The sequence below is a fragment of the Choloepus didactylus genome, chromosome 14 (assembly GCF_015220235.1).
Source record: "Choloepus didactylus isolate mChoDid1 chromosome 14, mChoDid1.pri, whole genome shotgun sequence".
NCBI lineage: Eukaryota > Metazoa > Chordata > Mammalia > Pilosa > Megalonychidae > Choloepus > Choloepus didactylus.
The window spans coordinates 24,572,837-24,600,300 of NC_051320.1; the positions used below are offsets into that span (position 1 = coordinate 24,572,837).

Consider the following 27,464-nt stretch of genomic DNA (forward strand, 5'->3'; position numbering starts at 1 on the left):
AAGGGGGTTTATTTGGTTACAAATTTATAGTCTGAAGGCCATGAAAATGTCCAGTTTAAGGCATCAACACGGGTATACCTTCACTGGAGGAAGGCCAATGGTGTACAGAAAACTTCTGTTAGCTGGGAAGGCACGTGGCTGGCGTCTGCTGATCCAGGTTGTGTTCCAGCTTCTCTCTCAGCTCCTGTGTGTTCTTCAAAATGTTTTCTCTTGGGGCATTTTGTCCTATCTTAGCTTCTCTGGAGCAAACACTGGGCCAGCATCCCCAAAGTGTCAGCAAAAGTCTGCTTTCAGTGGCCATCTCCAGAATGTTTCTCTGAGCTGATCTGAGGTCCTTCTGTTTGTGAGCTCTCTTAATAGGACACCAGTGATTGAATTAAGACCACCCTGAATGGGCGGTGTCTGTATCTCCATGGCAATAGTCTAATCAACGGTATTACCCACAGTTGGGTGGGTCACATCTCCATGGAAACACTCAAAGGATTCCAACCTAATCAACATTAATACATCTGCCCCCACAAGATTGCATTAAAGAACATGGTGTTTTGGGAGACATAATGCATGCAAACCAGCACAATTATTGTCTCAGTAGTTATGCAGCTTCTTTAAAGAATATATTTTCCCATGTTCGTTCATGTTTTAATAAGTATGCAGAATATATTCCTTCTTTTCTGATTCTTCATTTATTCTCTGTGGCTGCTGAAAGCCTCCATCTGTTAATAATTCCCTAAACGATGACTGGAAAAGGTCATCAGAGGAGAGAGGGTCTTCTGGGGCTGTTCCTTATTTCCCACCCAGAAAAACAGTCTACCATGAAACCAAAGCTCCTGCTGAGGCTGAAATTCTGGGGTGTGCTTGACAGATGAGCCCAAACAATTTGCATGCTATCCAGTCTGACAGTCTGCTTAAAAATTTGCATATGCTAAATAATTTTGTGTTTTCCTTTGTTTGTGTGTTTGTCCTGTTAAATCTACAAACATTGCCATAATTACTGTAGAATTTCCCATGTTTATGCATCATTTTTCCACAGTGGATATGAAAAAAAGCATCTTGAAAGTTCGGTAACATTGTAGTAAGCTTAGAGTTGTTTCACATACACTTTACTATGGTTGTGATGGTTGTCATGATGTCACTTTTAATATATAAACTTCAGGTACTCATTAATAATAGAATTGTGATCTTTAAACTTGAGATGCTGTTTCAACTGTTATATTACACATAGAAAATAGAGCTACAAAATAATCTGTGTTTTTAAACAAAGATACATGATTTTATACATCAAAATGATGTTTTTCTTCAGTGGTGTTTGGGAGAGGGAGTGATTGCTGTGCACAGCTATAGAAGGTTCTGGAATGGTACCTTGAGGATATCCATCTCAGTGTAATACAGAAAAACAGAGGCAGATTCTTCTGAAAAAGACTCTGTGTACTCCACATGTATGATTAATTTATTTGATTGTTTATGCAACTAAATAAGAAAGATTTAATTAATCTAAAAAAAGGCACTTCTGGAAAAGATATTAAGAACAAAATAAATATTAACTAATCATTACTTGTTAACTATAAATTACCTAAGATAGGAAGGGACATGCCTAGACCAGTTCCTAACATAGGGTAGGCATTGTTTGTTGAATGAATGACTGTATGAATGAATGAATGAATGAGGCTTCATTTCTGTTCTCCTTAAAGAAGTAACTGCCATTGTCTAATTATATTCTGGCATTCTTGCTTTAGACTTAATTTTATTTAAAATCTCAAGGAATTGGAGAAAATATTTTCAAATCACATCTGATAAGTGACTTGTATCCAGAACATACAAAGAACCTTTAAAACTCAAAGAGTCAAAAAACAACCTAATTAAAATTTGAAGAGATAGCTCCAGAGAAGAGGAGATACCGGTGGCCAGTTAGCACATGTAAAGATGATCAACGTGATTAGCCATGAGAGGGAAATGCAACTGGAAACCACAATGAGATAAAGCTGCACGTTCACTAGGATGTCTATAATAAAAAATATAGGCAATAACAAGTGTTGGTGAGGATGAAGAGAAATTGAAACCCTCATACATTGCTGGTGAGAATGTAAAATAATGCAGATATTTAGAAAACAGTTTGGCAGTTCCTTCAAATATTAAACGTCAAACTACGATATGACTCAGCAGTTCCCTGCCTAAGTATATATCCAAGGGAATTGAAAACATATAACACTTGTACATGGATGTTCATAGCTTCATTAACCATAATGATAAAAATTGGAAACAATCCAAATGTCTATCTGCTGATGAATGGATGTGCAAAATATAGCATATACATACAGTGGGATGTTTTTCAGCAATAAAAAGGAGTAAAGCACTGATACATGTTACAACATGGATTAATCTTCAAAACATTATGTTAAGTGACAGAAGCCGGTCACAAAGGACCGCATATTGTTTCCTAATTATGAAGCATTTCATTACTTAGAAATGTCCAAAATAGGCAAACCCATAGAGAGTGAAAATGGGTAGGTGAATGTTGATGGGCATGGAATTTCTTTCTTGGGGAGAATGAAAATACTCTCAAATTAGATAGAGGTGATCATTGCACAACTGTGAATAGACTAAAAACCACTGAACTGTACACTTTAAATGGGTGAATTTTATAGTATGTGAACTATATCTCGAAGCTGTTAAAAATAAAACAAAATGTTCTTGGGAAACCCTTACATTTGTTTAAAGAATTAATAATAAATTAAAAGGTTGTTAAGGAAAAAAAAATCTCAGAGAAACACATAGTCTTTCCATCTCTGTAACAAGAACATAAAGCCCACCTTGGACTGGGCAGCTGCAGCAGGCACAGGAGGTCTGTGTGTCCCTGAGCACAAGGCCAGGGGTTACTTGGCTGTCATTTTGGTGACATCTGCACCTCGTTGCTCACTCTGCAGCAATCAGTGGCAAACGCGTCCCTTCCTGTGGCTCTTCTCAAACTCAGAATGCTGCCACTCAGGTTCTCTCCTTCACTCCCAGGCCCATGACATTTTTCTGCTGCTTGGAAAGGATTTTTGAAAATAGCGATTGAATAACCATTTATCCAGCACCTCCTGTGTACTAAGCACTATATTAAGGCAAAGAACTCGGCAAAGAACTCGGGCAAAGAAAGCTTCATTTCCCTGTTGCCCTTCTTCGGGGTCTGGGGTTACCTTAGTGATTCTTTTCCACACGATGGAGATTCTTCACCTCCACCCTCTGCTGAAGATGCCAAAAAATAGGACTACAAGCTTGTAGCAGTTTTTAAAAACACTTCATAAAGCATGTTAAATTACTGTTTAAAAGGATTAATTACGTTCTTAAGGAAACAAATGTTAACCTTTAAAAGATAAATGGCGTGTAAAGCTAATTGTTCTTTCAAAAAGAAATTGATAAAGGATCCCTTAGACAGAGCACTGAACTTTCAATGGGGAGGCTGTTATCCAGTATCAGAAAGATGATGTTGCTGAGCTTGTTGAATTCTCTAGGTCTTACCTGCCTCACCTGTAAAGTCCTACATTGTAAGATTGACAGGAATGATTAAGCAAATTTGGTCTCATATTCATAAGATTCTGGACTAGGACTCAAAAAGGCAAGTGAGTGGGAAATGATTCTTGCCCACAGCTCTTTGGAAGGAAATTAATTACATATATGCAAAACTGTTTATCACAGTTTTAGTGAATAGCAAATTGAATAATGCATAAATTATCTTATTGAAAATAAGATGGTCAGTATGCTCTGTGACTTTAACAAATACTACTTTTGCTTTTCCACTATTAGAAGATTTTAGAAGAGTTTAGAGGCAAAGAACATGCTTTTCATGTACTCATTGGTAAAGAATAAATGAAATCAGTATTATTAGAGTCTAGCTATATAGTAGACTGAAATTGTGTGTATAACAATTTAGACAGCTGAGAAAAGGAAAAACATAGAACTGCAGAGCTATAAAACAAACATGTAACTTTGAGGAATTTGTTAATTTCTCATTGAGGCAGTAAATTCTAAGTAGGAGTTGAGAATTTATTTTGTATGTAAATAAAACCCAACATTAAACACAGCCATTTTGGGTTGTGATTTATATTTTATACCATATTATATTATATCACATTACACTACATACTGTTTTTCTTCTTTCTTTCTAGACAGATGAACAAGCCATGCTGGAAGATACACTGGTTGCACTATTTGATTTGGAGAAGGTTTCTTTTCACTTTAAACCATCAGAAGAAGAACCATTGGTTGCAAGTAAGTAATTAAATATTTCATAGATGTTTTACAGAATTTCTTTGGGATCAAACAACAGATGGTATAACTTTGATATTAATATATTTGATATGCAATTTATACATAATACTTACATTTAGGATAAATTAATTTATAACAACCAATGGGGGAAATGATGGAAATTATATATACTTTGAATCAAAGTGTAGCTCCAAACTTTTATTTTCATCTATCAATTGGTCTTCCAAAATTTTTAGTAAAATATGTAACAATTGTACAGTAAAATTATTGAATTGAGTTTCTACTTCTCATCTTTAATTCATCTTCTAATGTGTTAGCATGTAGTGAAAACAAGTACTTAAGGCCAAGGAGAAACAGAATGTCTAAGTTATACTCAAGTATCTATAATTTAAGTCTAGGTGAATTTAGAGAAACATTATGATTGATCTGGCAATAACTGATAAAAAATTTTATAGTTTAGTTCTGAATGAATAGTCACATTCTGCGTTTTTTTGTTGTTGTTAGCTTAAAAAATGAAAATTGCGAACCAGGTGATCTGAGTGTCTAAAAATTTTAATGTGTACAAATATAATCACATTCAACTATGTTGATTCATTTATTCATCCTATAGTACAACATCCAAGATGGTAAAACCTTTTTCTGTCTTGTTCACTTTTGTATCTCCCACACCCAAGAGAATGTCTGGAACAAAGAAGACACACAACTTTTTTGAAGGGAATGAATGGACAATTATCCATTAAGGGTATACAAGGCAACAGGCACATGGTTTTATGCTTATAAAAGCAGAAGGAAAATAAACTCAGTATAAAGAATGAAGGACAGAATTTCAAGAGAACGTAGTTTATCTAATGTTAGAAAGAAGTCACTTTATGAACTGAATTGAAGGATTGAAAAGTATCTCTTTGATTTAGTAAATTCCCATAGTAAATTCTCCTCATTTTGTTACTTTGCATTATTTTTTAAAAGTTATATTTACAGCATTACCCATAGTCTTATTTTTGCATTAAAAGTAATGAGATCCTAAAGAACTGTGATATGACAAGTAAGCAGAACTCAAAAGTCTCCATTGAGGAAATTTCATTTTCATTGAAGAAATCATTATTAAACATGTGTAACATGCAAAACACTGAAGTAAGTGCTAGAGTGAGTAAATAAAGTCCTTGAGGGCATGGAAATTAGAGACTAGTATTAGATACAAAAGAATCAATGGGTAATATGACCCATTTAAATGATGGGGAAAGTATAGGGTATTCCCAGGTCATCGTATGTAATTACTGAAGGAGGACTGCATCAACTAAATGATTAGATTGTATATAATTAAACTTATTTTGTGGAAAATCTGCATTTTTAGGAGAGTAGCAATGAAAACAGTAGTGATATTGGTATTTTTATGGTAATTTATTAGGGGAATGACTGTTTTTGAGTCCTCACTATTCCTTTATAGACCAGGTGTCCTGTATGAAGTTGTGGGTGCCCTGGTGAATGACAGACATGGTCTCTGTCTTCCTGGAGCTCACAGCCTAATTGGGAGACAATGAATAAGGAGTCAGATACAGAGATAATTAGGACAGTGGTAAATCCTATGTAGGAAATAGCCTGCTGCATAAGGAATAAAGGTGTGGTGGCCCTTTTCTAAGGAGTAACCAAGGATGGATTCTCTGCAGAAGTGGCTTTTAAACAGATTCCTGAAGGATAAGAAAGACCCAACCCTGCAGAGGATCAGGGAAGAGCAAATCCATGCAGAGAGAACTAAGAACTTCTTAGCCAAAGACTGATTTTCAAACTCACTGGCCCTTTCAGGGGTTGGCACCATGTTTACAGGAGTGGGATGCCACTGTGGAAACTCCTCTCTAGGATGAAAAACCTCTAGGATAGCTTGAAAGATGTTTTCATTTTGCAATAATAATTTTGAAGCATTTAGTCATTTCATAACCTGAATCATCAAGCTTGTTTTTCATATTGGATAAACTCCCACAGAAAAGAAGCAACAATTTTTAACTGCCCATGCTTGTGCACTTTTACAGGTGCACCAAATATTTGAATGGAAACATTCTCCATTCTTACCTGTAGTGGTCTTTTGCTACTTTTAGTTTTAACTTCACTTCAAACTTAATATACTTGATAAGTTTCAATATGTTTCAGTTTCTTAATTCCTAGTGTAGCATCTTTATTTGTTCTGTGCTAGTTCTATTATATGGGACACCATATAATAGAAACAGAATATATATGTTATACTCACATTTCTATAATTTAAGTCTCAATGAATTGAGAGAAACATTATGATTGATCTGGCAATAACTGATAAAAATTTTTAAATTTAATTCTGAATGAACAGTTACATTCTACATTTTTTTTTGGTAGCTTAAAAACGGAAAATTGCAGACCAGGTGATCTGAGTGTCTAAAAATTTTAATGTGTTCAAATATAATCACATTCAACTATGTTGATTCATTTATTCATCCTATAGTACAACTTCCCTTTTAATAACATTTTTTCCCTTTTAATAACATTATCCATTGTTAACATAGCGATTAGCTACATTTACACCAAAGAGTAAAGGAATGGAATTTAACAAAAAGTTAAATATATATGAGACAGTAAGTGAAAAAGAGAACTAAAATATAAAAATATTTAATGCCTATATATCTGTATTTTCCTTAGTGTCCATGTATCTTATTTTCTTTATTTTAGAAAAAAAAGTTTTTTCCCAATCATTGAAATACAGTTAATTTACAGTCCTTCAACCAGGTAATTTATTTATTCTCTCCTAAACCAAAACCCTTAGGTCTTCCTTAAAATAAAATTAGAAACAAAATTAAATAAATATTGTTATATGGAATAAAGGAAACTAATGGCTGTTAATGCATGTCTCCTCTGTTGATATATAGGATTACATACATTTATTAAGAAACTTGGAATTTGTGATAATTAATAATTTTTAATCTTGAAGTCTTTTATATACTATTCTATTTCAAGAAGCAGGTTGGGAATAATAGAGTCAGGAACATGTATTAAATGCGTACTATGATTTGGCCTTAATTTTTAACCATTTAGTATGTCTATTCTAGCCTGTTAGGAAGATTTTACATTAATTTTTAATGAGATGAAAATTATTTGTCATGGATCTAATTGTCACAACAAAAGAGATTTAAGATATCACTGTGAAATACTGCTATAGTATTTTAGCTTTTCAAGTTGGTCATTTTGTTTGTTTTCAGTAATTAAGTTTAGGATCTTTTAAAATAAAAGAATTTGGTCTGGTAAGTTCTAATGACTATAGGACATCAGCAGAGGACAAAGAATTTTTGATCCAGTGTTCAGGGAATGAAGCTTGCAGAACCAGGGCCAATTTTGATAATGGCTGCTATGTACTCAATTTCTTGCACACCACTTAAAAAGTACACCCCAAGGACTCATTTTAACTAAAAGTAAGGCAGCTGCCCTGCAAGAGTTTGATTCTGTACCATGTGTAGCTAGACTTCTCATTTAGTTAAGTGAGACATCTGGTGTGTCAAAGTGTAGTGAAGTTTCCTATTACAGAATTTTATATACAGTACAGTATAAATCTGTTGCTTTGGCTAATGAGAACCTGATTTAATACTCTAACTGAATAGTGTTATAAGTCTGCCTAACCTGAATTTCTTACATTCAAACACTTTAATATATTAGTTTCTAGTAATTTTCAGGATGTTTTTAAGGTTAACAAATATACCATACAGCATATCCTGATTTTACGAAGTAATATGGAGTTAATGTCATTTTAGATGTTCCTCTTACGTATCAAGCAGAAGGAGGCCGACAAGCTCTGAAAGTTTATTTCTCCATTGATAGTTATCATTTTGAACAACTGCCTCAACGGTTGAAAAATGGAGGAGGGTTTAAAATTCATCCTGTTCTTTTTGCACAAGGTAAAATTCTTTCCTTTTGATTCTTCATGTATTTGAATTATATTGTTCTTACAAAATTTTATTATAAATTTAACTGTATCATCATGCTTTTTTCATTCATTAAAAAACTCTCTCATAGTACTTAGGTATTATATTCACTCTGAAGATATATATGCAGTAAATAACCAAGTATGGGTTAAATATTTACCAAATAATACTGCAGCATTGTTTATAACAGAGAAATAAGACATGATTGGTTTATGTAAATAAACATAAATTGCATTAAATAAATTTTGGTAGGGACATTGAAATTGTGTGGGTAAAAATATTTTAGGAGAAAAAATTTGATAATATATTCATACACATTAAAAAAATTTATAACAGTCTCAATTATGCTATTTATATATGTATATGTACATGTATGTCAAAATGTTTCAAGAACTTCATTGAGTGGTTAAATTGATTGCTTTTTAAATTTTGTCAGCAAATAGGTATTCTTTGCATACAAATGTTTTTTCTAATGAAGAATGAATGCACACTGTAGCAGAAGGAGTTAAGCTTAGCATGAATAAGAAGATTCTTAAGGTGAACTAGATTTCCAAGGGACAGTCCTGATCTTTTTATTTCTGGGGTCATAAAGCCCTGCCTGGAAGAGATCAGAAATCTAGATTACTGCGTAGTCTCTTCTAATCTATGTTTATTTTCCAAAAACAAATAAATAAGTGCATGCTGTGGTTGCAAGTTTATATCCATTTCTCTGAGTGGAGGTACCATAGGCACTTTGTGTTTTCTTCTTTTGAGTTTTCAAGAAATGCTTTGGTTGTGCTTTGGAATTTTTATATTCCAATAAAAACAAATGGATAAAATCAATCTAGATAACTAAAGAATGGGCAGGCATATGAAAGCTAAGTTCTACTTTGTAACAAATGCATATTATTTTAAACCGTGAATTCTAAAAGATTACCCTTCCCTTGATGGCCATAATTTACAAACCGTGACTGTCTCAGACGCTTGCAAGAATACATTTAAGCAAAAGGAAGTTTCATGGATGGAACTCTTAGGAGTAATGAGAGGATGCTTTCATTTCACTTTGGAGGACTGTGATGTACACTTAGGATCAATTTAGGTAGAACAGATTTTTTAAAGAAAGTAATAAAAGAGAAAAAGAAACAATGAGAAAAAATAGATCTTCGGAGATATATTAGAATAGTTTACCTAAAATATATTAAAAGGTGATACAGAGATAGATTGTTTTACTTGGGAAGGATGCTGGTTTGGAATATTAAGTTTAATAGGGTTTAACCTGAGCTTGCAATGGTTAAAGCCTCTTCATTTCTTTTCTTTAAAAAAGAAATTGTCTTTGAAATCATTACTGAGATGACAGATGGCACTAAGCATCTTTAAAAAAAAAATCATTGCATTTGTGACACATCAGTAAAAATAGCTGAATAATTATACCAATCAGCAAATGTACATGGGAAAAAGAAGATTATTTTTCAAGTAAACCTCTATTTTATAATTTTGGCCAGAGACAATTTAAAAATAGTCTCTAAATTTTTATTATTTCAGTAACAACAATCTTTCTGTTAAAATGTAATTTAAATCACAAGCATTAGGTTTATTACTCGTAGAGCAGTAAAATTTTAAAAATAAATGAGCGACTGTGGATACACTTCTGTATTTGAGGTTACAGATAGGTAAAGAAGACAGGGAAACATTTTGTCTCATTAAAAATCTGTCAGTGATAAAGGTGGTTTATTCTAAGAGGTGCAGAAGTTCCTTTGCATCCATAAAACTCCCAGGAGTCATTAGCTCCCTTAGGATTCATCAGGCTGAGAGATCCAGGAAGTTCAGACTTAGTTTGTTTAGAAATTGCCATCTGGTAATTGAAAGAACTGGTAAATGGAAGAGATTTCCAAATGGGGTCTATTCCTGGGAGGAAAAGTTATTTCAAGGGTTTTCTTTTTGTATGTGTATGAGTCTTTGTTAGCACATGAAAAATAGAAAAATTGGGTGAAATTGAAAACTTCCTGGGAATTGTATTAGAGACAGTCCTCTTGGGGTTGTCTGTGATGCTGCACACACAGAGTGGGACTGGGAGCAAATGAATCACCTTCCCATTTTCCCTACATACATGGAGCCTCAGGCAAAGGAAGGACACATTAATCGATGGGGTATCCTGCAGAGATGGGACTAGCCATGAGATCAGGAATTCCAGGTTTAGAGTGAGCAGGATACATTTTAGGGAACATATGGTGCTGAGGGCCCGAGCTTCCAGAGAACAGTTATCTAAGCAGACAAAGCAAGTGATTGATTCCCAAGGTAAGGAACACAGGAATAGCCAGACAGAAAGATTGCCATAAACCACAACCAAAATGCTAGAAAGTGACCATCACATTAAAGCCGTCTTTTGGATAATATTCATAAATACTTCCTACAAGTCAGAAAATTAATCCTGTGTACCCCTAAGCTGGTGGTGAGGTAAAGCAAGTAGTTATAAATCGAGTGAAAATGGGAATACTAAGATGATAACCATCCCTTCACCCATTCCCCATTGCCTTTCCTCCATGTTACTTCTGTCAGCAGTTCTCAACACTGGGTGCATATTAATCTCCTTGGGAAGGTTTTAGAAAATACTCATGGTTGGCCCGCTCACTAAACCAGATAAGTCAGAACCTCTGACAGATAGGGCCCAAATTACAGTAGATCATAGAAGCTTCTAGGTGATTCTAATGTCCACTGGTGAAGAGTGAGACAGAACTGGTCTACATGAATTATAAAACATTGTACAATTATCCAGTTAATCCTTGTTTAATTAAATTAATTCCTTTCACAAATATTGCACACTTCTAGATTCTTAGGATATAGCAGGAAACAAAACAGGGAGGACCCAACCGTTAATACCTTTCATTTTAGTGATGAGAGATAGTCATTGAGAAAACCAAAAAAAGAATGGAAGAACTGAGGAGAGTGATGATCATGACAAAAATAAGCAGGTAATGGATTGGGACTGAGGCAGGAGTGGCTGCTGTAGAAGGATGGTGGAGGTTGGTCTGGCTTCTCTAAGGAAGTGACATGTAAACTGAGAACTCGGTGTCGAGAGTTGAGTTTTACAGACATTAGGTGGCCGAGCATTTCAAGTACAAAGACCCTAGAGTGGGAAAGAGCTTTACAAGTCTGATGGATAGAGTGAAGGCTAATGGGGTGGAGCTGTCGGCAATGGGAGAGCCCTAGGATGAGTCTTCAGAGATCGGCAGGGACCAGATTATGTAGGGCACTGTAGGTCATGATAAGGAATTTGGATTTTATTCTGTTGGATGGGATGTCCTTGACAGTTTTAAGCATCATCTGATTAATACTATTAAAAAAGATCATTCTGGCTGCTGTGTGGAAAATGGGTTATAGAAAGCCAGATGACAAGTTAGGAGTTACTGCAACAATCTAATTGGGAGACGATTGTGGCTTGAACCAGGATAGAAGTGTTTGAGAAAGAGAGAAATGGGGCAAATACTGGGTTTGTTTTGGCAATGAAGGATATGAGGGTGGAGAGTTCAGTCAAGGAAGGATCGAGAGCCTCAGATCATGCTGAAATGGGTGAGAGTGAGAAAAGAATGGGCTGTTGTTTAGAAAGGTGGAGTGTTTTCAGCATGTTACCATTGAGATTTCAGTCTCCATCAGAATGCATATAACAACTTTGTGATGAGCTGTGGCCCTGGAGCTCAGTGGCATGGTCAGGTGAGAGATAAAAATCTGGAAGTCATCAGCATGTTAATATATTTAAAGCTGTGGAACTGGAGCACATGACTTGGGCCAACTTGATTATTGCACCCCTCAGATCCCTGTCCTTGTGTGAGGACTGGGAGTGGCTCCTCCAGGACTCTACGATCCTCCCTTCCTGGGAAGATAATTTAGAAGAAAAAGGTTAATGGGACAAGCTTTAGCCCTTGCTGCTGCAGCTGGTCTTGAAGTTGCAAGTGATCTTCACCTTCCATCTTCTGCCATCTGTTCTAACCCCCTGGTCACTATGCTCTTCTTGGGCCAGGGTTGCTGCAGTTGTCCATTTATCATCAAATTTGGGCAAGGGAGGACAAGAGGAACTCATGTGGATCGCTTGAGTACCAGCTGTCTTCCTTCCTGTCCCAATGGTGTAACAATAGCCCTACCTTCCCCTACCTCCTTCTGATGATCAGGTTAAATTACCTTTCTTTGGATGGTGATAGCTCTTCTTGGCTCCTGGTTCCTTGGAACAAGGAGTCTCCAGGACCCAGGTAGCAGCAATAGGTTATAGTTCAGTGGGACTCCTGCTTTGACTTTTAGGGAAAGTGCACCCTTTGTGGGGTCCAGGACATTTAAACCCACAGAGCCCCGAGTTACAGGGATGGGAAGTAACCATTGCCCAAGCACTTCACTGGGACCCATGGCCATTTCTCCTTCCCCTCCTCACTTCTCAGACCCATGTGTTCCTCTGGGAAACATGATATCTAATATGGTCTTTGATTTAAAATATATATTCTGTCCTGAAGCCTGATACTCATTCCTTGTAAAGTGTTGCTAAAGCCTTCTTCAGTTTTCAGCTAAATAGGACATGTGATGCTGGTCCTTTTTCTACCAACAAACTCTTGGCAATATTTGTGTTATTTAATCCCTCATCCAAAAAGCTGCCCCCAAAATCCATTAACCTAACTTCTACCTCTTTAAAAAGTGTCATCCTCCCGACTCCCAGGGTTGTAAGTCTCCCTGGCAACGCAGAATATGACTCCCGGGGATGAATGTGGACCCGGCATCGTGGGACTGAGAGTATCTTCTTGACCAAAAGGGGGATGCAAAATGAGACGAAATAGTTTCAGTGGCTGAGAGATTTCAAATGGAGTCAAGAGGTCACGCTGGTGGACATTCTTATGCACTATATAGATAACACCTCTTAGGTTTTAATGTATTGGAATAGCTAGAAGTAAATACCTGAAACTACCAAACTCCAACCCAGCAGTCTGGACTCCTGAAGACAATTATATAATAATGTAGATTACAAGGGGTGACAGTGTGATTGTGAAGACCTTGTGGATCACACCCCCTTTATCTAGTGTATGGATGAGTGGAGGAATGGGGATAAAAACTAAAGGACAAATGGGGTGGGATGGGGGGATGATTTGAGTGTTCTTTTTTCACTTTTATTTTTTATTCTTGTTCTGGTTCTTTCTGATGTAAGAAAAATGTTCAGAGATAGATTGTGGTGATGAACACATAACTATGTTATCATACTGTGGACAGTGGATTGTATACCATGGATGATTGTATGGTGTGCGAATGTATTTCAATAAAACTGAATTTAAAAAAAAAAAGTGTCATCCTATGCTCATAGAGTGGAATTTGAGCATTTTCTCTTTTTAAACAAAAGGAAGAATTTTCTTGTAAATGTTGTCATTTTCCAAGTTACCTTCACTCGGGTTATTTTTTTCCTGCACACCTCTTCTTATGGTTCTGTCAAAGATAAATCTTGTACCTTACCTTAAATACTTCTACATTACTTATAATTGAAACATTAAGCATATTTTTTAAAAGAAAGGAACAGTTCCTAGGATTAATATTTCCTAAATGTTGTGTCTGTGTATGAATGAAAGGCAACACAGCCTTTTCCACATGGTAGTCATGATGTGATTGCTAAAACTTGCTTTTCTTACAGCGATTGTCACCACTTAGACTTTGGGGAGTTGTAACAGTGCATGTGCAGTCTCTTATTTAACCAATAATGTGTCACTGCACAATCAGAAGAGAGCATTAGTTTACTGACACTATTCCTAAAATTTGTCTTCAGAGATTCTTTTTTCCTTATTAATCCCTTTGTAGGGGTAGTCTTGAAATGTATTTGGAATGAGTGCCAAATGTGGCTGACTTTCAGTTTTAAAATGATTTAATCTGAAATTTCTCTGACATTTATTAGATTTTCTTTTTGTTTATTAAATTTATTAATAGAATGTTTTGCTTCCCCTGATTCAAAAATGTTAGTTAAATGAACAAACTCAAGTTGTAATTTAATTAAATGCTATTAAATAAAATATTTATTCAACAAAATATAAATATTTATTCAACAAAATATATCAACACTACTACTGAGAAAAATATTACTGTATGGTTGAAAACGAAGGAAACTAACCAAGAAAATACTGAGAGGCTGTGCCGGTTTGAATCTGTTATGTCCCCCAAAACGCCATTATCTTTGATGTAATCTTGTGTGGGCTGACCTATCAGTGTTGATTAGATTGTAATCCTTTGAGTGTTTCCATGGAGATGTGACCCATCCAACTGTGGGTGATGACTCTCATTGGATAGTTTCCATGGAGCTGTGGCCCCACCCATTCAGCGTGGACCTTGATTAGTTTATTAGAGCACTATATAAGCTCAGACAGAAGGAGCGAGCTTGCTACAGCCAAGAGGGACACTTTGAAGAATGCACAGGAGCTGAGAGAGAAGCTGCAGTTTACAGAGACATTTTGGAGACAGCCTTTGAAAGCAGACTTTTGCTCCAGAGAAGCTAAGAGAAGACAAATGCCCCAACAGCAACTGAGAGTGACATTCTGGAGAGAAGCTGAAGCCTACGGAAGATCGTCCTGGGAGAAAGCCATTTTGAAACCAGAACTTGGAGGAGACACCAGCCATGTGCCTTCCCAGCTAACAGTTTTTCTGGACGCCATTGGCCATCCTCCAGTGAAGGTACCCGATTGTTGATGCATTGGGAAACTTGATGGCCTTAGGACTGTAACTGGGTAACCAAATAAACCCCCTTTTATAAAAGCCAATCTATTTCTGGTGTTTTGCATTCTGGCAGCATTAGCAAACTAAAACAGAGGCCAAGGTTTTAAGTTACTAAGGCAATATTATATATTTAACCTAGTTTTGCTGAGAGTAGAAACTTATTCTGTAGAATAGATTAATAGAGGCCTTGTAAGAAAGAAAAAAAAAATGAGGGAACTATTTTGTATGTACCTGGTAGCATTTACTATGTTTCAAAAGTTAAACTGTTACTTCAGTATTGTATCATAATTTACTTATGCTTAATGTCATCATATTTTCTTTTTTATATCAATAAACAAACTATTTGGCTAAAAAAGGGAATGTTCTACTCCCTCTTCTTTGCCATACAAAATTTAGTTTTTAAGTATAGAACTTCTGTATTTTTCATCTCCTCAGAATTCTATGCATGTGTCACAAAATTCTTGCTAAGACTCTTAGCAAATTTGTTACTCTTCCTATTTAAAATTTTTTTTTACACAATTGTAAATTTTAACTGGCTCAGTACTTTGGAAATACTGTTAAGAAATATAATCAAGACCATTACAAAAATTGCATCCATGTTCATTCTCCCCCCACCCACTTCCAGTTTCTCTGTTGCTCCTTCTTAGGGGTCTCCTTCTAGTCACTCTGGTGTGAAGTCACAAACTGAAATTTCCCTGCATGGACCTTCCTTTGAGTTCCCAAAGTGTCCACTGTTGTTAAGCACACACATGCATAATTTTTATCTCATGGAACTTGAATTAGATATTAACCGTACAACACTTGACATGTTGCCTAGTACATAAAACTCATTCAATAAGTGATAATAATAGTCATGGACTCTCTGTATACTATTACTTAATTTAATTCTTTTCCAGTAACCCTATTTAGTGGGTACTCTTATTATTTACATTTCACAAATCAGAAATCTGAGGATCCCAGTAACTTGTCCAAGGTTTCATAGCTACTAAGAAGCAGAACCTGGAGCTTTACTCCACACAGGTGCTTTCCTTATTGGCTTTACAGCTGTTAAGAGTACTTCACAGTGAAGTATGACTTTGATAGACTTAATCCTTTTAGGGTATTTGCTTTTCATAAATAAAGTCTTATTAATGGAATTGAATGTTGACTTATGCATATATTTGAAGATTGTTTAATAGGGAGCCTTCTTTTTATTTCTCATGTATTTAGGATCAGAAACTTGCTGAACCAGTGGCAATTATCCTAAGTCATAAAAAAATAAACAAAACAATCGTCCCTTGCCATAAGCCCACAAGTTTGATTTCCTGTACTGATGTAAATGTACTATACTTTCTCTCTAATTTTTCACGATTGCTTTTCTTTATTACAAACCAATATCATTTTTAAAACTTCCAAATTTAGCAGTATACTAGAATGGCTTTGTTGCTTTCATTAGAGCTTTAGAACTCTTAAGTGGTTTGAAAAATATAGCACAGCTAAAACTAGTAGTCCCTTTCCTATTTTTCCCCAAATTTTGGTGTTGAATTTCTATAAATTTGGAGAAACCTTGTTATTTAGTTTAGAAACTATTGCACTCAACAGTTTTAAAACATTAATTTTTATTAATTTTTAAATAGTCTGTTGAAAATTAAAACTTGTAAGTGGTAATAATTTCAAGGGAAAATAATTTACATTCCATGTTTACCCATTGCCATTTCTATTTTTGGCAACTTCTCCATAGGAAAGGGCCTTTTTAGGCCCTTTCATTTCCTCTCCAAAATGTTAAAAATACCACTTTATCAAATTTAAAGGAAAAAGAAGCACAACCAAAATATTAGTACAGAAGGAAATCTATAACAATTAAAAGATATTTGAAGTTAGTAAGAGATTATATATATGATTATGCTTATTATTTTTAACCAAATTAACTGACCCTTTGGATAGAGTTGGTTTTCTAAGATTTCACTTTATAATTCTTTATTAAACTAATATTTCTTAATTTAATTGAGGTTATAAGAGAATGTCAATGTATATGGATAGTGATAATTTCCATTATTTTTTACTTTGATGTGTTAATACACAGTTCTTTCTCTCATACATATATTCTGAATGTGTATGCATATTTGTAATATGTATGTGTATATGTGTTATTACTTGTGAAGTTTGAGTTTAGCTTCAAAGAGACTGTATACAAAATATTTTTTAAATAGAGAGTGTAAACTAGAAATTTCCTTTGCTTCCTTACTTGGAGATATGTTTGATATTTATTTTGAGAGCAGAAGAATTTGTTTTCATTCATTTTTGGACTAAAGAGTTTCTTGCATATGTGTTCATACTTGGTTCTGTTTGATACACTTACTAAATAATCAGTAAGATTACACTAAATGTATAGAAATTGAGTTATAAAATCTTGTGTAAAGTACATTTACTTGTTTATACAGCACTGGAGAGCATGGAAGGATATTATTATAGAGACAGTGTTTCAGTGGAAGAATTTCAAGCCCAAATAAACGCAGCCTCATTGGAAAAGGTCAAACAGTACAACCAGAAGCTCAGGTACGTAATCGTTCAAGTTTCTTTTTTTTCAAATGTTACCACATTTTGACAGGAACACATGATTGAGATTTTTGACATTACTTATTTTATATCATTAATGGTATTTCTTTTGATATAAAGTCCTTTAATTTAGGATTTAAATTTGTAAATATTCTAATGGGTGTTCTTTTTCAAATGAAGAAAAATCTGTTTCAAAAATTTTCATGCTAATGTTTTACTTTTTGAAAAACATAAAGTAAGGTTAAAAGAGAGTAAACATTTAGTTGACCATTTCCAGGAAAAGAAAGCATAGAGATATTTTGTAGTGGTTTCTCCTAGGAGTTCAGTGGATTAAAGCAAAACAGGTTGCTTTCTGTATCATTTAACAGCTGTCACCCCTCCCACAGGGAGGAGAAGAATGGTTCAACATGGAAGGTTAGAAAAACAAGATATGACACAGCATGTGCTTGGTATCAGAAAAACGTGCTTCAAATATATAAATTAATGTTTGCATTTTACTGTTTTCCCCTAAAAATAGTGTTAGTTGTAGAATGATAAATGGCAGGGAAAATTAACCAGAATAAGTAGAGAGGAGATGTACTATAATTCAGATGCTTTCATTTTCAGAGAATTAATAGTGTGTGCCTTCCTTTTATCCTGTAAATTACCCTGTTGACAGATCACTTGTTAAAATTACTTAACAGAGTAGTTTTTGTTTTTAAAAGAACAATATTATCATCCTACCTGGAACCTTAGTGACTCAAGAACATTATTGTGACATTTTCTGTTTTTCTGCACAATATGGCTAATCCGTGAAGATAAATTAGTTTCCGAAAGGATTGACTTGTGGATGTGTTGATTCTAGTCGTTAAAACCAAAGCAACCGGCATAAATGCTTTGTCTCCCTCTCCCTGGCTTCTCCCAAAGCTGTCCCTTCTCCTAGGTTCCCTACTTCGTTCCATAATTGTTTCATCTTTTGAATCACTCAGTCTTACAGCCCCAGGATCTTTTTATTACTCATTTTCTCTCCTCCTGGAATGTAATTGGAGATCCTCATGATTCTGACTCACAGTGTCTGTTAGCCTGCCTCAACACTATTCTCTTGTCAAGATGACTGTTTCTCAAAGTTGTATAATGCACTAACACCTTTCATATGTAAAAAAGAACGTTAATCTTGAATTCTTAAAAAGTATGGCTTAAGAAGGTAAAGTCCAATCTTGTGAAAATCTTCCAGTGACAACTGTCACCATGAAAGAGAATTTTTGCCTTTAACACTGAGAAAATGTTTTTAGATTATCTTTGAAATAAAGACACAAACCTAAAACGTTCGTAGAATACGCAGACCGTGAACATATATCCCTAGACCAGTTTGAGAAAATAGATCTGTACTATTGCTGTAGCTCCTAATATCTGTCTCTATGCACCAACAGAATTTTAATCTACTCAAGATGTTGCTTCCAGAATAATCATTTCCACAGGTCTTACCCTGCCACTCTGCAACTCAAAGAAAATCAGTGATTTCCCATAAACTCCTTGACCCCCCATCGAGATCTTACCTGACTTAACCCACGATGACTTTCTATACCTGTGCCTCTTCAGTTCTGTTCAGACGCCGTACTTTCCCTCTTCTGTGACTTTTCTTCCTTCACTGAGCATCTATTTTCTCTACATCCAGCAGTTTATTCGAATGATTCAATGCCCATTTCTAGTACAGTCTCCTTCCTAACTTCATTTTTTAACTTGGTCTGGAGTGAGATTCAAACTTTGTTCAAAGGTACCCTGGGAGTTTCTAATGTGCAGCCAGAGTTGAAAACCAATTCCCTGGCATAGTGGTTCTCCTCGCACAGGCGCTGGACCAGCAGAATCAGCATCATCTGGGAACTTGCTGAAACCTCCTGGGGTGGACCCAGCTCTGCATTTCAGCAAGCCTTCCAGGTGATGCTTCTGCACAGGTTCTCATCCCAGCATCATGATTTCCATGATTCTCATCCCTCGGACTGCATGAATATCGGTTCACTATTCTGTTCTTTCATTTTATTTGCTTTTTGGTTATTACAAAATTCAGTTTTTCTCAGGATGTTGTGTATGCATTTCTGGTCATCTTTATTCCATTGTAGGCTCTTTGAAATGAAGGACAAATTTTTCTTGGTGTCTTCCACTGTGTTTATCAGAGTGTTTTGCACAAAAAGCTCTCCTTGAATGTAGGTTGTTTTTGTGTTAAATTCTTTTGGCATAGCTAGGAGAGAGAGGTGGGGATGTGACATAGCATCCATACCCCAGTGGGATATTTCTAAAAACAGAAATATATGTACTCATAGATAACAGATACTTGACAAGATGTTTAATAAAGCTTCTTCATTAGGAAAAATAGTGCATGTATTAATTGCATGCTATCATCTTCTCATAAGAAAACATTTTCATGTATCTTGCCTAGAGAGTGCATTTTCAGAAGTACAGGCTCCTCCATACAAATTAGCTCCCCTTGTCAGTAATTACCTGCTCTCTGTCCCACGTGTTGCATATTAGATTTCCTTTGCACTGGAAGACAATTGTCTTCCTCTTTATCTCTAAGAATGCCTCCTCTTCCTGCCTGTTTCTTGAATAAGGGTGTTAACATTTTCCTTCATTCCTCCAGTCCGTCCGTAACCACAAATCCTCATTGTCCTCAGGCAGTCTGCTCTCTCGGTGGTCAGGCTGAACTACAGGCCAAGGAGAACTGTTTCCTCACAGGGGCTCTTACTGCCCATCTTAAGGTGGAGCTCCAGGGCACGGCTCTTTCCTCATAGCCCTCGTCCCTTTTTAACACTTCCCTGACAACGGTTTCATTCCGGAGATTAATTTGTTAATCTGCTAATCAAACCTCTTAAACTTTTTTTGTCTTAGCCTTACAACAAATAAATAATTTTGATAGAAAGCGTTCTTTAGAGTGCACATTTCACCAACCAAACTGGCATAAGCAAAATAATGTCCTGGCTCATGTCCTGGGGCGACCCAGGGGCGTGGCTGTTTCAGGCACAGCTAGATTCAGGGTGCGGTAGGTCACCAGCATTCCCTTCCCCTCTCCATCGCTCGGCACTCCTTTTCTCTGTCTGGGAGTCATTTTCAGTCAGGTTTGTCTCATTTGGGCAGAGATGGTACCTGCAGATCTAGTGTGATACTCTGTGAATTTGTGACTGGTGCAGAAAATGTGCTCCTCTCCCCTGAGTGTCTCAGTACAGACGAGGAGAGGCTCTCATATTGGCCAGAGCCAGGCCATACACCCAGCGTTGGGCGGGACCTGCACCACAGAAAGCCAGAGGACTGTCACAAAAAGCAAGGGATAAGGATGTTAAGCCAATAAAAAACAATGGATTCCACTCCAGTTCTGGAAATTTCTCCAGAACCAGCAAAACATATAGGTGGAAACAATTTTCTACTTAAAAGATAATTCTATTGGAATAACTAGAAGTAAATACCTGAAACTATCAAACTGCAACCCAGTAGCCTTGACTCTTGAAGACGATTGTATAGCAATGCAGCTTACAAGGGGTGACAGTGTGATTGTGAAAGCTTTGTGGATCACACTCCCTTTATCCAGGGTATGGATGGATGAGTAGAAAAATGGGGACAAAAAACTAAATGAAAAACAGGGTGGAGGGGATGATTTGGGTGTTATTTTTACTTTTATTTTTTATTCTTGTTTTCATTTTTTTCTGGTACAGGGAAAATGCTCAAAAAATAGATTGGGGTGATGAATGCACAACTTTATGATGGTACTGTCAGCAGTAGTACACTTTGGATGATTGTATGGTATGTGAATATACCTCAATAAAAAATCAGTTGGAAAAAAACAGATAATGCTAGCCATAACACCTTTAATTTTAAGAGCTTGTTAAGAGTCAGGCACAATGCTAGCTGAGGTATGTGGAATAGTAACCCAATGAATTCCATATTATCAGTTCCATTTTAAGGGAGTTCACACAAGTTTACACAGATGGTAAGTGATGAAACCAGGATTTAAATTAAATTTTTCCTCTTTAAAGTCCATAATTTTGTACTGTGTTAGGCTGTCTCAAAATGAAGTGAACATTATACATTGAAAGCAAATTCTCTGTGCCAAGTTTTGGTGTCAGATATTATGAAATGTCCCCATTTCTCTGATGTTGTACCATCAGTTAGTCATTCAGTGTTCATGGTTTCCATTCCAGTAAGAACAGGAAATACAGAATGTGAACAAGTAAATCCATAAACAAGATATTTCAGAAAATGAAAATTGTTATGAAGAAAACATAAAACAAGGTGGTCTACTGGGGGGTTGGTAGTTTAGAGTGGGTAGTTAGGAATGGTAGTTTATAGTAGACAGTTAGGAGTAGCTTAAATATTAGGTGATATTTGAACAGAAGCCTGAATCGCAAGGAGACAGGCTTGTAGAGATCTGGGAGAAGATCCAGATAAGCACAAGTCATGGGAACAAGCTTATCAGACTTGAGGAAGGTAGAGAAGGCCAGTGGGATTCTAGCATATTGAGAGGGACGAGAGGTGGTAAGAGATGTCAGCAGAGGCTTAATTATGTAGGACTCTAGGCTATTGTAGGGGGGTTGGATTTTAAGAACTTTGGAGAAGCCATTGGAAAGCTTTTGTTGAATTATTGCTATCCATCTGTTTTGCAAATAACATTCAAAATTGTTGACGGTTTCACAAGGCTGTAGTTATGCAAGTGGAGGCCGCTGGCTGGGCAGCCTTTGTCACATGCGTTACGGGCCTGACACTGGTGGACTGAGCACAGCCTGGTTTACTTGCCCCTGGTGTACAAGAGTGAGCAAGCAGAAACATTTTACAGCTGTTTCTATACCTGCCTGCACAAGTTGGAGCATTCTTGATTTTCTTTTTCTTATGAAGGAGCAACAGTATGGAAGTATTTGACTCAGAAATTCTAACAAAGAAATCTTGGGAAGAGGGCATTTTCCCCCATCCCTTTATCATCCTCACCCTATTTCTCTCTCTTTTCTACCTTTGGCTTTTCTTTTTATTCCCTCTGGCCATGAGCCATCATCTGTATCAGCCTTATTTTTCCTGCCCTACTTTAAAGTAATTTATCATTACCAAACCAATAAATGTATCCTGTTTATTGGCAAAAAGCACCACTGCATGCAGCCCATGAGACAAATATAAATGTTCCTTGTATCAAAGAAGTACTCCTTTCAGTTTGAGAGGCCTCGATTATAATTTTTAAAATATTTTCGGTATGAAGTCAACAGTAAACATAAAACAGAAAAATAAAAAGGAAACAAATAGTGTATTAGTTAACTTGACATCATTTACTGTGTTTGCGAAGTGACAGCTCTATACTGAATTTTTTAAGGCACATGGTTTGGGGTATCTAAACGTAAATTCATCATGTTTACAAAAAGAAAAGAAACTTCAAAGCAAATGTCCTCTTAAGGCATGCCTTCATGGATTAAGAATGGCACATGTTTGTTTGTTTCAAAGATTTATTTTTTTTTTAAAGCCAGATACAGTCTCTATAGTAAGTGGAAGAAAGTGAAGATTTTATTTATGTCCACAAGAAATGCCACACAAATACCAGTCTCGGATCTATGTATTTTGAACCAGTTTTTTCAACTGAGAAATGCCTGGCCACCATTATGTGCTTTTGGCCATTTGCATGACAGCATGTCCCTAATGTGAGTCACTTCCCTCCACCTCTGTAGAAAAGTAAAATATGTCAGTGACAATGTGTTCCTGAGAGGGGTGGATGCAGAGGATGGCACGGACTCATTGCCATTCCACAGGTCCAAGTAGAGCTGTCAAAGTACCTGAGAAGATGAAGGAATCTCAGCTTTGACATCCCATCCCCCTCACAAAGCTCGCATCCAACTCCTTCCCTCAGAGTCTTCCACTCATATGACGCTGTATGAATAACACACAGTGTATTCAAATGTGAAATGAATGTTCTATTGATGAGGAGCAGTGGAAACAACCTGGAATCCAATTGGGGTTGGGCTTAATAAATCTGAGAGGAGAGAAAGGGGATGAGAATAAATCAGGATGTAAATAATGCCTTTTCCTTAATTTTTTTTACTATTTAGAGCAGCAGCTTTTAGAATTAATAAACAATTTATTTTTAAATTAACTAGAAAAATTCCAGGTGCGTATTTCTCTCCTCCATAGCAGTTTTTATTTGTTTTCCCCCTTTTCAGCTGAAATTTTGTTTTTTAATACCCAGAGATGCATCCACATTGCTTTTTTTCTGTTAGACTAGCTGTAAACAAAATGAATTTATTCGATTCCTTTGTGTTTGCAGATTGAGGACACAGAGTTGCCAGAGTTGTAAATTTTGTTTCATGTGGAAAGCGTTTCCTCAACAGCAGGAAAAAACTAAGTCTACAAAGAATTTGAATTAGTTTCTAATGCTTACTAGTTTTGTAGATTTCTTTCCTTTATATGAAATTTATAAAGGTTCTAACATTTACAACATACAATTTACACTGAAGTGCCAAATTCTCCTACAAAGTAACATTAAAGGAACTGCTAGACACTTACACTTATTTAACAAATCCTGAGTGCTTACCATGGACCAGGGCCAGTGCCATATGCTGGGAACATAGCAATAAACAAGATTGCTGCCCTTGAAGAATATGTTGTCTATAGAGTTTGATAAACATTAAGCAAAATTTTCACAAATAACTAATAGCAGTCTGTGAAACAGTTTAGGATGGGAAAGTGTAAGGTGCTGTACATGTGTCTATGAAGGGAATCAAATTTAGTTGGGGTAGGGATGGGGATATGGTTTAAGGTCTCAGGAATGAATTGTGTGGAGAAGTGACCTTTAAGCTGACATCTGAAAGAGGAGTTGGCCTTGCACTTGGAGATAAAGGTTTGGGGAAGGGGAGGGCATTTGTGAAAATCCTAAAAGGGGAAGAGAAATTGAAATTTCTGAGACAAGAATTCAGGAGGAAGCAGGGACATGAAACAAGTTTTTAGAAGAATCAGTACCTCCAGTTCTCAACTTCTTTCAACCCAGTCTTCACCCAGGACACTCTTTACTTCCATTGCCATTTGCTAAAACAGCCTATATAGGGCCCATGTCAAATTCATCTTCCTGCGGGAAGCCTTCAGTTACAGCCTCAGCTGGAATTAATCACTCTCTGCTCTAAAACTTACCTCTTGGACTGCAGGGGTTTCATTTTGACTTGGGTGTTATTTACCTGCATGCCATCCTAGTTCCCCATTGTTTGTTGTTTGCTGTAAGTGCCATAAAAATAGTAGAAGTGAACTGAAAATCAGATTAATTATAATGTATCTGTCATCTTTTTTGTGGTATTATCTATATGTCGAATTTATTCTAGTATCCAGCCTGCTTACATTTCGCAAAATCCAGGCCATCTGAAGAGTACAGACGCTGACTCTGTTGGAGGCTCTCTCAAGAAAATCATCAGCATAGCCAAAATTCATAACTTTCACACAAGACAAGACGAGATAAATTTGAAATTGTAGTAACACCTTTGAGAGCTCCTCTTTAATTTAAAAAATCCTATAATTCTATTAAACCTAACCATCTTTGCTTTACTGAAAATGTGCTATAGCTACATATACATCTATGCATCTAATCATGGTTAATTACCTTTAGTGTACTTACTCTTACGTGAATTTAGAGTAATTCGTATCCTGGATAGCAGGTAATTATATATAATATTTCTTTTACTTTTATCCTAAAGGAATTTTTAATGGAATGTTTAGAATCAAGCAAGCAAGTAGGTTTCATTCGATAAGAGCAACAAAAGGGATTGGAACTACCTAATTAAGAGTTTTCATGTTTTGGGGATAAGTACTTCATTGTGATAATATTTATCAAGGACCAGTCTATATTCTGCCTGACTGGTAGAAGCAGATAAAATAATCCTCAAAGAGAAACTTTTGGAGAGAATCCATCTGTATCTCCAAACTAAGAAAAGCTATTGTTTTCACCAAAGCAAAAGAAAGATCAAAATACTTTGTGCCCAGAATTTCCTTTTGAATAAATGAGGGCTGGAAGTGTCAAAAGAGGGAACAAGCATACCCTGAAGAATTGATTAAGGAAATATACTCTGTGAGAAAAAAAAAATTGTCTGTGCTTATAGAGGCAAGATTGATTTTTATTTTTAACTCTGCTGACTTTTCTAGCTGATCACAAGGACAATCAATCTTAAAAATATATTCAAGGTATTCTAGTGAACCATTTCAGTGATTTTTTTCCTTATTGCTTTTGTTCAGTTCCTTTTTGCTGATGTTTCAGGCTTCTTTTGTTTTGTGAGTGTATAATGGAAGGTGAATGAATGATTATAAATTATCCTTTCAAAGCACTACCTCTACTCCAGTCAGGAAATGGAGCTTGTGCCCAGAGCTTTTGATACAGAAGACATGATTTTGACATTGGAGAAATTAATATGGATTTATTGAAATTCATGATTTGTGTGATGAAGAGCACTGTGTTTGTGAAATTAGCTGCCTGGTTCCATCAGCCACCCAACTTTAACTGAGGGCAAGCTTCTCCTATATAGGTTCAAGTTTGTGAAATTTTGCCAGTCATTTAGGAAGAACACTGCACGTATCTCTGCTTGGTTTTTGGTAATTTTAGCCTGAATGACCCCAGTTTCAGTTGCTTTGGACTATTCCTACCTATCTTTTCCTGGAACACTTCAAAAGCCCCCTCCTCCATGGTGGGGATCTTCCCACCCCCTCTTAGCAAGTCAGTCTTTTTCTTCATACTCCCTTTATGTCTCTATTATAGTATTTATCACATTGTGCTTTATAGTCTTTGTTTTTATGTATGTTTCCCCTTATTACCTTGTCTCTTTCTTTTTTGTTTACCCGTTACTGACAAAGTATCTATTAATACATGATTAATAAATGTCTGTATGTACATAAATACCCAAACGTCAGGGCAACCAAACCAGGATAGAGAAGGTAAACAGTGGGGTTGCCCAACTTGGACACAGTATCTGGAGAGGGTCATGGACTCTGCTGTTGGTGTTGAATGGTCTTCCTATCCACTCCCATCATGTTTGGGACATTTTCATCATGGTTCAAGAATATCTATTGTGCACTCATATGCGAAAAGAGGAATGTGCAAGGCATTGGGGATACAGAGAAGAATCAGACAACATACCCTCGAGAATCTTAGAGGAAGAGTAAATAAGGTAAACAAGTTTTGGGGAACTACTCTAGTAAACGCCTTGGTAGAGGTAAGGGAGCACAGAAGAGGAGCATTTAGGAAACTGAGGGGCTCAGGGACGGGGGCAGTTCTGACAGATGAAGGAGCAGAGAGAAGCTGTTTCTTCAGGAGGGGATAAAATGAGCAGATACACAGCAGAACTGTAATAGGTGAGGAGGGGTGGAGAGGACCTCAGATGCCAGCTGAGGAGCTTAAGCCTGTAAATGAGGTGGTTTCCTGGTAGGCCCATAAGCAGCGAGGATATGCATTTTAAACTGAGCATCCCAGTGGTACCAATGAGGATAAATTTGGGGTTAGAGCAAGACTATGGTCAGAGAGACTGGTTAAGCAAGTATTAAAATTGTCGATGCAAGTGATAATAAGAATTTAACTAGTAGAAATGGAGATGGAGGGTAGACAGAGATTTTAGAAATATTTGGGAAGTAGGAGAAAGAATGATCTTCTCTACTGAATAAACAGTGTGTTGAGAGAGAGACAAGTTAGATTGAATGCCTGGATCATTATCTAACATAGTGACAAGAGGAGAAGTTTGTTCAGAATTGGGGGTGGCAGGGAGTGGTGAGATGCTGAATTCAATCAGATTTGAGATGTTGCGTTGACATCCGAGAGGCTCTGTCTAGCAGGCTAGAGTCACTAACGTATAGAGAACAGCTGAACTAGAATAATAGATGAGCTTGCTCAGAGGATGGCACCTCATAGACAGAGAGGTTTGCTCAGTTGTCCAAGGGCAGGTGACTAGCAATGTTGAAGCCAAGACTCAAAGTCACATCTTTCCTTCCCCAAAACATATGCTTTATGCAGAAAGCAGTGAATGGTCCTGATGTGCATGGCTTGGGAAAATGATTTAATGCAATTTTAATAACACACAATAA

At 36.4% G+C, this 27,464-nt stretch overlaps 1 protein-coding gene across 2 annotated transcripts in view; it reads left to right on the forward strand.

Moving 5' to 3' along the window:
• Positions 1 to 27,464, forward strand: part of PREX2 (phosphatidylinositol-3,4,5-trisphosphate dependent Rac exchange factor 2) — a 332,829-nt gene that overhangs the window by 228,884 nt on the left and 76,481 nt on the right. The window contains exons 33-35 of one of the 2 annotated variants that reach the window (XR_005211590.1): positions 4,150 to 4,248; positions 8,013 to 8,156; positions 17,306 to 17,420. Coding sequence is in view for 1 of the 2 variants with exons in the window: in XM_037802580.1 (XP_037658508.1) it covers positions 4,146 to 4,248; positions 8,013 to 8,156; positions 17,306 to 17,420 (362 nt within the window). In the remaining variant the exon portion in view is untranslated. Of the gene's footprint in view, positions 1 to 4,145; positions 4,249 to 8,012; positions 8,157 to 17,305; positions 17,421 to 27,464 lie in introns of those variants that run through there. The other variant, XM_037802580.1, reaches the window with a different exon arrangement.